Genomic DNA, 12,885 nt, shown 5'->3' with positions numbered 1-12,885 from the left:
AAGTTAAGTTTAATGAAAAATATTTATATTTCTTTTGGGAGGTAAATTTCTTATTGAATGACTTTCATTGTCAAAATTTATTGCTTATTAGTTTCATAATGTTTTGTTTGCTAAATTAAGGCAATATTTCTGCCCTGAATCAAGCCATGCTTTTTCTTGATTGAGTCAGGATCAATCTGCTAATTTGAATATGGGTAACTCAAAGGCTAGCTTCTACAAATGGACCATGAAATATATTTCTGAATATTTACTGTACACTATTAATATTGATAATTAAAACATTATTTGAATTTGTGGTTCATCACCCAAAAAACATTATTTAGCTACAAAGAATACTTTGTTTATTACTTTGTTCCTATCGCATTAAAAACTCATTACTTAACTTAATGTCTGATATTCAATTTATCCATGTGTGACCATATTTCAGCTACATGATACAGCATTTTTCATTCACCTAACATTTACTGAATGCTTACTTGTGCCAAGCTGTGTTCTAGGTGTTGAAGATGTAATAGTGAATAAGTCAGCCAAGGTTTCTGTTCTAATGTGATTTACATTTTATTGAGGGAGACAGATAATAAACAGATAAACATATACATGTGACTATAATGTCACGTAGTGATGAGTGTGCTATGAAAAAATAAGCAAGAAGAGGATGTCAGGAAATTGGTGCTGTTTAAAATACTTTTCAGTAAAGACGTGAATGAAGTAAGGGAGAGAATCATTTTAACTATCTGAAAAATAATGTTTCACATTGAATGAAGAACAAAGTTTAAGGGCCCCAAGGTGACTATTTGCTTGGTGTATTTGGATATGAACAAGGAGTTTAGTGTGCCTGCAATGCAGTGAGCAAGAATAAAAAATGGCAGGAACTAAGGTCAATAGACAGCAAAGAACCAGAGCATAGAGGTATATAAGCCTTTGAAAGTACTTTGGCTTTTACTCTGAATGATTTGGGTAGCTGGTGGAAAATGTTAAGTAGATGAAAACTTGACCTGACTTATGTTTTCAATGGAACACTGTAGCTGTTCTGTGAAGAATGGAGTGGGAGCAGGGATGTAGCAGAAATAAATACAGGAGGACCAGTTAAGGCTGTTGCAGTAATCCAATCTAGAGATTATGGCTTAGCCTATGTGGTGAAAAGTGGACCGATTCTGCATGCATTTTGACTGTTTTACCAACAGAGTTTGCTGACTGGTTGGGTTGGGGGTTTAAGAGGAAAAATCCAAGTCAAGGACAAGCATGAGGGTAAATAATGATGCCATTTACTGAAACGTGGAGGACTGAGGGAGGAGCATGCTTTATGAGGGATAAAATATAGGTGCACTGTTTTGAATATATTACGATTGAAATCCTATTAGACATCTAAGTTGAATCGTCTAGAAGACTTCAGGGAGAAATTTGTACTGGAGGTGCAAAGATAGATGGTATTTAATGAACTAGGACAGAAAAAGACCACCCATGAAGACATCATAGTAAAAGAGGTCCAATGACAAGGCCCTACCAACCCCAGTGAAAAGTACTCAGAGGAGAAAGATCTAGCCAAGAAAACCATGAAGGAGCAGCCTTCAAAGTAGAAGGATAGGCATATTTGTATGGTATTCTGGATGCCAAATAAACTGTTTCAAGAATACGGAGGAATTCATTGTATCAAATGCTGAGATGTTAGTGAGGTCTGAGAACTGACTATTGGATTTGGCAAAGTGTGGAGGTCACTGGTGACCTTGACAAAGTGGAGTGGTTAGGGTAAAAATCTGGTTAGTGTGGTTTCAAGGGAGAGTGAAAGCTGAAGAAATGAGAGGCAGCAAGTGTAGTTCCTTTAAAAGATTTTTGTTCCGAAGTATACCAGAGAAGAGCCGGAGGAGAGAATGTAGAGTCAAGGTTTTGGATTTTTGGAATTCTGTGTTGTTTTTGTTTTTAATATAACTGATATTATAGAATCTCTGATATAGCATTTGCATGCTATGGGAAAGATCTGGTAGAGAGGAAAAGCTTAATGATGTGGGAGGTAGGGTGAAATTTCTGGAATGATGTCCTTGAATAGTTGAGAGAGGAGGAGAGGCAGTGCACTAGACTTCAGTGGAAGCTTATTCCTTGGAATAGGAGAAAAAGTAGGTCTCTGGCCACAGAAACAGATGGGTTGGTAGATTTGATGACAGGAAGATATTGACATTTTCTTTCCCTTTTGTTTTATCTTTTTATTTCAACTAATTAATTTATTTAAAAAATTTTTATTTATTTTTGTTTGTTTTTGGGTGTTTTTTTTTTTTTTTACAAATAGTTTATTGTCAAGTTGGCTTCCATATAACACCCAGTGCTCATCCCCACAAGCAATAAGAAATGAGATCCCCACCTGAATATGAGGAGGATTAAGGAAGATTGGAGGTTTTAAGAAGGAAGAAAAGGCAAGAAAGAGTCGTACTGAAGAGTGGGAGAGTGAATTGTCTAGGGAAATGAAGAATTATTTCTAGACAGATCTGAGTGCCCATTTAAAATGATACATGGCATGGTTGTGGGCTTTTCTCCATAGACATGCAGTTGCTTGGGTATAAGGTAGATGAAGAGATGAAATTAACCAGAGTTGGGATTGTCCCAGGAAAATATGCCAGAAGTACATGGGAGTGATTATAATGATTCATTGTGGAATCTGAACTGAGTAAAGAGGGGTGTGACAATTTACAGGAGATAATACACAGTGGAAATGTGATGGGAATGGACTGGAGGTCTCAGCGTGTGGAATAATTGTTGGAGAGGTAGGGTACTGACATGAGTGTGATAGAAAGGTAGGAGGTGATGGGCATAGAGTGGAGTAATGTGAACCAGGACTTGTAGAGGTATAATAGGTATCACCGTGAGATGGCTGAGGAGGAGCAGAGAATAAGATTACTGGAGTAAGGAGGTAGAGGAAGTGAACAGTAATAGTACATGTAACAAAATGTATTCTCTTTCTCTTAAGGATGAGGTTGTGGGTAAAAATTTATTAAGTCTTCTGCCTGATCATGAGAAAAGTGAAGTCTACCGAAAAATTGCTTTCAAACACTCTTTGTCAAGCTCAGGTACAGATTGTTTTTTCTAAATTGTAAGTTCTTAGATTTTAAGACACAAGTAACAATCACTCAGAGGAGTAATAAAATTTAGAACATTAGTGCCAATATAACTGCTGATTATATATTAACTTAATATAATTTCACAAATTATATTTCTAGTATTAAAATATTTCTTCTCCATTATATCTTGTTCTTTATCATGAACCCTGATTATTTGAGCTTTTGTATAATTGTATTAGTGTTATATAATATTCCAGCTGGTACTCCACTCTACAGCTACAACATAGATAGCTATGCTAGTGCTAATGTTCATGAAAAGAAAATGATACTTTTTAAAAATAGTTTATTGTCAAATTGGTTTCTATATAACACCCAGCGCTCATCCCCACAAGTGCCTCCTCCATGCCCATCATCCCTCCTCCCCTCCCTCCCACCCTATCTGTCCTCAGTTTGTTCTCAGCATTCAAGAGTCTCTCATGCTTTGCCTCTCTCCCTCTCCCCCACTACCTCCCCCCTTCTTCTCCCCCATGGTCTTCCGTTAAGTTCCTCCTAATCCTCCTATACGTGAAAACATATGGTATCTGTCCTTCTCTGCCTGACTTATTTCGCTCAGCATAATACCCTCAAGGTCCATCCATGTTGCTACACATGGCCAGATTTCATTTTTTCTCATTGCCATGTAGTATTCCATCGTATAGATAAACCACATCTTCTTGATCCATTCGTCAGTTGATGGACACTTGGGCTCTTTCCATGTTTTGGCTATTGTTGAGAGTGCTGCTATGAACATTGGGGTACATGTGCTCCTATGCATCAGCACTCCTGTATCCCTTGGGTAAATTCCTAGCCGTGCTATTGCTGGGTCCTAGGGAGTTCTATTGTTAATTTTTTTAAAAAATTATGTTTATTTATTACTGAGACAGAGAGAACCAAAGCATGATGAGAGGAGGGGCAGAGAGAGAGGGAGACACAGAATCTGAAGCAGGCTCCAGACTCTGAGCTGTCAGCACAGAGCCTCACGCGGGGCTTGAACCCATGAACCGTGAGGTCATGACCTGAGCTGAAGTCAGACACTTAACTGACTGAGCCACACAGGCACCCCAGAAAATGATATTTTTGTAAAATCTCTTCTAAGTAAGACAATGTTCCTATGAAATAATCTTTTTTTTTCCTATGAAATAATCTTGAAGAATATGGTAACATACAATTGTAAACATGTTTTGTATCTGTTTTTTTTTCTTAGTGGGAAAACATATTGATTTTTGCTGTCACATAAAGAGAGGAAACGATAAACATGGTAGTAACCCTACTTATGAATATGTGAAATTCATTTTGACTTTAAAAGATATTTCAATTGGTAAGCAGTTCAATTTCTAATCTAATCTAGCTAAAATTAATGTGTTTCATAGCCCTTCATTGCTAACATAAACGCCCTTCCACTGCTGGTGCGTTCAAGTTCTCTTATATCTCTGTGACCATAGGGTTTGGTTGTAGACAATAATCAGAGTTTTGAAAAAGAATTTTTTTATTTTATTTTTTTTTCAATATTTTATTTATTTTTGAGAGAGAGAGAGAGAGAGACAGCATGAGCAGGGGAGGGTCAGAGAGAGAGGGAGGCACAGAATCTGAAACAGGCTCCAGGCTCTGAGCTAGCTGTCAGCACAGAGCCCGATGCGGGACTCGAACCTGAACCGCGAGATCATGACCTGAGCCGAAGTCGGACGCTCAACCGACTGAGCCACCCAGGCACCCCGAAAAAGAATTTTATGATAAAAACAAAAGGAAAGTAGACTACAAGTGCAGATGTAAATGGATTACCAAAAGAAGGACCAACAAAAATCTCTGATAAAAAGAAAGACTAAAGTTATTGCTCCAAAGGATCTTATTGTTTTAAAAATTGACCTGATAATATGAAATACCTTGTTTATAAATGTCTTTTACCTTTTTCTCTGAGACCAGAATTCGAGATAGCTTATATACTTACCTGACACTAATCATAAAACACATGAAATTTATATTTAAAATATGTTTAGTTATATTTAATGATCTTATTCTTGAGTTCCTGGTTCATTGAAGTAGTTTTCACTTCTATTATTGCAGTTAGGAATAAATAGGTTTGTGTCAGTAGACACCGCTACTAACTTGACACCCAAAAATCCTTGGGCATCTCCTTTCTTTCAGGCTCTTTGAATTTTAGCAGAGTGTAATGATTTTGTGAAACAGTGCAATGAGACTGTGCAGTAAAAGGAAGGAGGGGAGATGATAAGGACTTGAAATATATAGATAAATTGACTATCCAATACAACAGAACAGTTTATTTATGAGACTTGTAATTACTTTTTATGGCTCTGCAGAAAATAGAAAGGACAGGGATATAGGGGAAATTCCTCTAAAAAATGGAATACCTTTTACAGAAATACCTAATACGTATTATATAAATTGAATCCTTGTTTCATCCCTTCCGTTATTAAAAACTATATTAAATATTCAGTTTAAAAAATAGTGAGATTCACAGGGTAAGGTCACATGGTAACATGGTGGATTGAGCTAATAAGAATGCCTCTTTCCTGCTACAAAAACAAGGAAACAATTTTTAAAAGATAACAAAAAGAGTTTGATGCATAGCCAAGCTTAAAGGAAAGGTACGTCCTTGGGTGACAGGAATTAAGGTATAAAGTACAAGACTATAATGTTAGAGGAAGTCTAGGCGGTGGCCTAGGTGGGTTATAAATCATCCATGGGCTTCATTGGCTGGGGTCTGGAGTGCTAACACTCATTTAAGGACCAGTACATAAAACCTAGAGACTTAAAATGATGAGTAAAATCCTGTCCACTGGCCTAGAGGAATAATAAGTTTGCCATCTCCCTCAAAATTTGAATGAAAAAAATATATATATGTCATTTAGAAGAAATCAAACCCCAAATCAGTGTTGTGTGGACATGGAGTCCAAATTTACAATTTTCTAGGTTTCATGAACTATTGGCTGAGAAATTAACATGAACACTTATTTGGGGCCATTAAAATATCTAGGGTTTGAACCACAGGTAAATAGCCCAACAAATATGTGAAAAGATGCTTGAACTCATTAGTAAGCAAAGAATGAAAATTTAAAAACCAGTGGGATAGCACTGTACATTCATCTGAATGACAGCAATCAGGAAGTGTAAATGATAAATTCGGTGAGGAAGTGAGAAATAAAACATTAATACAGTGTTGAGAGGAATGTAAACTCATGAAGCATTCCTGAAAAACAGTGAACTTAAATTATGTTAATTAACTTGTGACTCAGCAATCTCATCACTGGGTGGAATTATACCAGAGGCAAACTTACAGAGATCTGTGTCTAAGGGGACATGTACTATGTATGCCATAATGTTCTTTATGGTTGGAGGGAAATGTATAATATGGAAAACTTTTAAAGCAATGACCTCAAAAATACATACTACAACATGATTAAATCTTTTTTTTACTTTATTTATTTTGAGAGAGAGATGGAGAGGTAGAGAGCAAGAGAGAGACAGTACGAGTGGGCAAGGAGCAGAGAAAGGGAGAGAGAGAATTCCAAGCAGGCTGCACAGTGCAGAGCTCTAACCCATGGACTGCAAGATCGCAACCTGAGCCAAAGTCGGATGTTTAACCGACTGAGCCACTCAGGCACTCCAGTTAAATCTCAAAACCATATTGTTGACTGAAAAGAGTAAGAAACAGAACAAGATCTATAGCACAATGCTATCTTTGTAAATGGTAAACACATGCAATAAAATCAGACTACATGTTTTACAAGTTTAGATATTAAAGGTAGTAGATGGCAATGGGTGTCTGTGGGTGGAGAAGAGACAGAAAAATCAAGAGGAGAACTTTATCTGTGTTAATTCTATTCCATGAACTAAGAGTATAATTAACTCAGTTCTTTGCCACTGAGGCCTAAAACGATAGCAAATGAATGAATGAATGGATGAGTAAATAAACAATGAAAATTAGCTGACACAATGGTTGTCTGATATGTTTTTTTTTTGTTTTTGTTTTTGTTTAAAATTTTTTTTAATGTTTTATTTATTTCTAGGAGAGAGAGAGAGAGACAGTGTGAGCAGGGGAGGGTCAGAGAGAGAGGGAGTCACAGACTCTGAAACAGGCTCCAGGCTCTGGGCTGGCAGACGCGGGGCTTGAACCCACGAACCGTGAGATCATGACCTAAGCGAAAGTCGGACACTTAACCGACTAAGCCACCCAGGCGCCCCAGTCTGATATGTTTTTCATGTGTCTTGAAAACTAAGGGTCGTATACTTTTTAAAAATTTAGTTGACTATATATGCACACAGATTACACACATATTTAATACCCATGTGCTCTATATAAAAGAGGAGAGCTAAATGTCTTTTGGAGACTACAACATCCATCCACAGAGTAAGAACCCAAGGTTGGATATCACCCTAAACTTACAACAATTATTTCTCATTAATGACTTCTTCATGTTTTGGTGGAGACCAGGGAGGATAGCTAGAACAGAAGGAAGGCAGGAAAAATCTGTGACTCAGAATTCTGAAAATTATCAGTGGGCTGGCAAACGGCACACTGATGTGTCAGGTGTTCGTTCATCTTCTTGTGTAGCCAGTCTGCCTTTCTATTTGATTGTCACATGTGTGTCTCTGTCTCCCTTAGAGCCTTTGGTGCTCTTCAGTAGCTTCTTCCCTAGCCCCTCTTTTGCTGAATCGTGTGGTACATATCTTCCTTTGGAGGATCGATTTTATCTGGTGGGGTCCATCTGTATCTTCAGGACTCAGACTCTACAGGTGAGTATGTTGTGCGTGTTCCTTCCCAACTGTGGCATTGTGGGCTTCCTTTGAAAGGCTATGTTCCCTTTGGTCTGTCAGCTACTGGACAGAATTTGTAAGGAACCCAATGTGTACAGGGGGTTGTGCTAAGATATATGAATGAGAAAAGATCAGCTCCTGCATTTCAGAAGGTGAGCATGTGAGTGGAGATCTCAACACCCTCAAAAGAGATGCACAATGTTTTACAAGTGGTTTTAATGTAATATGAAAGAGGTATACAGGGGCTGGGGGCCGGGACATATTAAGAAAAGTGACCATTTTGGCAGGTGAATAAAACAAGATTTCTATCATGAGGTGAGTTTTGAGGCAGCTTTCCCCCACATCCACCACCATTTGTCGCTTAGTGTTCTACTGATGTAGCACTTACAGATTCTGTCTCTAAAAAGGAGTCAGTCTTTAGTATTCTTTGGATAGATTCAAGTTCAATGAATATATATTCACTAAGTAACATATTTATTAAGCACCTATTATGTGTCAGACACTATGCTAGGTCCTGGGGATGCATTAGGGGAAGTAGACGATAGGTAATATTGAAAAGTGACATGTAGGTGATAAAACAAAACAATCATATGCTAATAGTTGGTGGGAAGAAGGAGTTCAGACAGAGTGGTCAGGGAAGGTCTTTCTCTGATGACCTGTCTTTTGAACTGAGACCCCCCAGTGAAGGGGGGGCCAACCCAGCAAAGAAAAGAAGGCAATTCAAGAAAAGGGTTCAGCAGCTGTAAAAGTCTTGAGTAGTAACTAGCTTAAAGAATTCCAAGGCACAAGTACTGTTATGTGACTAGAAGAAAGTGAAAGAGGGAAGGAGTAGTAGAAAATTAGGTATAAGAAGTGGACAGAGGCCAGGTTATGGAGAGTTTTGAGAATCATGATCATGAGTTTGACTTTTACTTCAGGTATAGTGGAAAGCAAGATGACATGATCTGATTTAATTATTTTTAAAAGATTATACTGGTTTCTGGGTGGGAAATAGAATCTGGGAAACAAGAGCAGACACAAGAGGAGTGGTATGAGAGATGACAGAGCTTGGACTAGGATTGGAGTAATGGAGATAGAAGCACATGGATTTGGGTTATTGTTGGGAGATGGGGCAGAAAGTCCTTGCTGATGCATTGAAAGTGGGTGGGAGGAGAGAAATGACTCCTAGCTTTTAGGCCTGAGCAGCTCAGTAAATGAAAGTCCCATGTTAACTTTATGATGACATTGTGACATACAACACATCCATCTGCCTTGTAAGAAAGGCCTCTGGATCCAGACCAGCTGCAGGACCTCATCCAAGTTGCCTAAATCTTTTAACGCCAGTTTCTTTTTCTATACCTGGTGATAATAAAACCTTCATTTTGGGTTGTTGTGAAGAATAAATAAGACAGCACCTTATGCATGGTAAGCACTAGATAAGTGTGAGCTATTATAGCCATCATAATCATCATTATCATTATGATTATTATTGTTATCATTAGGATCCAGAGAGAGCAAAAGACCTGCTTTACTTTTGTCTCTGGTTTAGAATGTGGATGTTAACTGACCACATTTCAGGAACTGTGAAAGACTCTGTTACATTCAATTTTAGAGTAGTGATGTATGTCATCATTTTTCCCCCAGATTGAAGAACATAAGAAAAGTGGCAGAGAGAAAAGCAATTGAAGAAAGTTCCTTGGGCTGATTGCCCCAATCAGTATGCCTCTCTGGCAGCTCTCTTGGATTTGAGCTCTCTTGCCACTTGAAGGCAGACATCCCATTGTGGAGGTCACCCTCCAAATATACTCCCTCCTCTGTTTTCTTTCTGAAAAATCTGATTTGGCACACTTCCTATACCCTAGTCTCTTTCATGGCACAAGGATCTTTATTTGTGATCTTTTGCATTTTTTCTCTGGGCTTCTAGGATATTTGTTCCATATTAATGGTCACTTTGGAGAATAAATCCTGTGAGAACAGAGGGAGGAAGGTTTTTTTCACAGTGTTGACTATGTAGCACAGTGAATGGTTCAGCAAACTCAGAGTGCAACTGTGAAATGGATCTATTTTATTTTTGTGTCTATCAGCTGTGTATCTTGGGCCAAATCATTACTTCTCTATAATCTTCAGTTTCCACATCTATAAAGTCAAGTGCCTTTTTCTCATTGATATATAGATGAGCTGTGACATTGGATATGAGATTGCTTCCAAATTTACTACATGCTATACAAATGTGTCAGGTACTTTTACTATGTAACTTCATTTTAAGTATCTAAAATGCCAGTTTTTCTGCAGGACCTTTTCACTGTAGAGAAAGCTGGGGAAGATATTCAGCTGATAAGAGACTCAGATGAGGAACATCTATCTACAGAGTGCAGGTGAGAGACTACTGCTGAAGTAAGTGATGGAGACCTAGGGCATACTTTTATTAAACAAAACAGAAATAAGAAATAATATCTACAAATATTTCCCATTAAAATGAAAAGAAACAATTGAATCTAGAAGAGCAGTCTGCTAGTCTGAATCCTTTGCCCAGCTAATATAATTCTTATTTCTCCAAATGAATGTAAATACAAATGATTGGATTTGTATTTTTAAAAAAGGCTATAGAGCACATTTAACTGACAGACATTTAATGACTTTAAAATTAAGACAATGCATTTTTTTTACAAATAGTTTATTGTCAAGTTGGTTTCCATATAACACCCAGTGCATTTATTTTTTTTCACGATTCTAAATTTTATTTATTTTTTATTTATTTAGTAAATAGCCTATTGTCAAGTTGGTTTCCATATAACACCCAGTGCTCATCCCCACAAGACAATGCATTTAAAAATAGTATTTGATTACTTCTTTTTCTAGAAATACTTTTATTTGGTGGAACAAGTGTGCATTGTGATAACTGCTATTATTCAGGTGCCCGTCTTTCTCTGAATATAATTTGTGTTTTAACATCTGTTAACAAAGTTTCAAAGAACAGAGGCAGTATTCTATGATTTTGAGTGAGAAAAATAAATATGTATTCCTAATCCACAAGAAAATGCCTGTTTACCAGATATCATTAAACCCCTTAATGTACCTATTTAACAATCCACCAAGGACTTCTGCAAAATACAAATTATTTGTAATACTATATGGTTATTTAATACTTGATAAACTCATTAGTATGTGTGTCTGGATGTAGAAAACCCTAATACTAGACACTGCACAGTATAGAGCATTGAGAGTGGATTACATTTTCCTTCTACATCACAGCAGATACCTATATGTAAATAAATAACAAAATAATATATTAAAGATGTGCACCACATGCCAATAATACTTAGCAAAATAAAATAAATCAGGTAAGTTTTCAAGAGGTTTCTTATGATTAAAGACATGTTTGTGTGAGGTCTGATCGTGAAAGGAGGGAGCTGGAGGCTGTGGTCACTGTTACTATTTGGTGGGGGGGGCAGTAAGGAAGAAAGAGCTGGTGAAGAAATGAGTTAAACAGGAAATGCCTGACATTCATCTGTGTCTGGATCTAAGGAATGGGGGGAGAATCTTCCCTTCCTGGCAGGAGAGTTCAGAGGTGCTTGGCTGTGAACCATTGTCTGAAGCTACACACAAAGCAATGGGATGGAAAACAGAGCTCACCATGGCAGTCTGTTTGCATTCCATGTTCTTGGCGTCCTACAACTCTTGCTAACATGAAACTGCATTTGTAATTGTGTGAATGTGGCAAGTCTGCTCATGCCAAGATCACACTCATTTGCACAAACAAGATTTTGTTTTTGTTTTTGTTTTTTGCAGGATCTCAAATTTCTTGTAAATATTCAGCATTGTATCTGTGGTTCTTATGTGTTGGGGACAGGACAAGTGCATGGCCAAGCTTAAGACTGATAATAATAATTCAGCTCTTTTAATGTGCTTTATCATTCCCAGTTTTTCTTGTAGTGCATGTGCTTATTTATGTTTTTTTAGGCTTGACTATTTCCTTCATTAGTTACTCAACTTTATTAGAAGACCTGTTACTGAATAATGTGGGGAAGAGGATATCTGTAAAACACAGCATGTTTAAACAATGTGAATTCAAGACACTCTCCTATCAGGAGAGTATCTGAGATACAATAGCAGCAAAACACATGGGTAATTCAGTCAGCAGATTACTGTAGCAAATATTCAGACAGTGAGAGTTCAGAGAGTGAGGAGACCTGTGTTTTACTATTAAGCAGAGTTTGATTGGATGAAAAATATTCTGATGCATAAACGAGCCAGTTACCACATCTATGCCACTGATATACTTAGATTTTGAAGTGTTTTCTTGAGGCTTAAAACCCCTTCTAATATTGTAAGGTATTATCATTCCAGTGTGGATGAATACACTATTGTTTTTTATGTTCTGTACTTCCATAAAATATTACTAAAGTTATTTCAAAATTATGCAGTGGATTATCATATAGACAGGAAGATGGAAAAATGACACTTAGGACAGAGCTAATATGGATCTGATGAAGAGATTCTGTTTAATTCCAGTCCCTTCATCTCTCTCATACCCCTCCCCTCTCCTCCAATACCATTGTCACTGCTCTGCTGTCACTACCTCAGCTCTCACATGATGGGTTGTTGGTGGGCCTGGCTCATCCACTATCTTGAGGTCTGTAAGGGCGGACCTGCCAGCTTTGTCCCTGTCTGGCCCAGAGCTTCACATAGAGTAGGCAGAAATGAACATCTACTCAGGGACTGATTGATTGATTGATTGACTGATCCTATCAAAATGTAATCCATTCCATGCCATGATACCTCCCAAAGGTAATGCAGTATTGTCATAAATTGGCGGAAGCTAGTATTGCCTTATTTTTGTCATAGACTCCTTCCTTGTCCTCAGGATATTTTTAAATAAAAAGAAGGAAAAGAGATCGTGGCATGTCAGGGTTATAGTTTTGTAGGTTTTGTAGGCACCCTGAGAAGATTGGTAATCTGGCTCCCATTTTATAGACTGGGGGACAGTTAAAAAAGTAATCAGGCACAGAGGTCATAGGGACCTGGAGCTCCCAAAGTGCTTCAGGAA

General features: G+C 37.6%; 1 protein-coding gene across 1 annotated transcript in view; it reads left to right on the top strand.

Annotated features, from left to right (window-relative positions):
* Positions 1-12,885, top strand: part of PASD1 (PAS domain containing repressor 1) — a 73,765-nt gene that overhangs the window by 22,215 nt on the left and 38,665 nt on the right. The window contains exons 5-8 of the mRNA XM_039249887.1: positions 2,957-3,056; positions 4,291-4,404; positions 7,708-7,838; positions 10,131-10,213. Coding sequence (XP_039105818.1) covers positions 2,957-3,056; positions 4,291-4,404; positions 7,708-7,838; positions 10,131-10,213 — 428 coding nt within the window. The remainder of the gene's footprint in view (positions 1-2,956; positions 3,057-4,290; positions 4,405-7,707; positions 7,839-10,130; positions 10,214-12,885) is intronic.

This window comes from Hyaena hyaena, unplaced genomic scaffold (assembly GCF_003009895.1).
Source record: "Hyaena hyaena isolate Hyena2069 unplaced genomic scaffold, ASM300989v1 scaffold_348, whole genome shotgun sequence".
NCBI lineage: Eukaryota > Metazoa > Chordata > Mammalia > Carnivora > Hyaenidae > Hyaena > Hyaena hyaena.
This window is presented reverse-complemented; position numbering and strand designations above follow the sequence as displayed.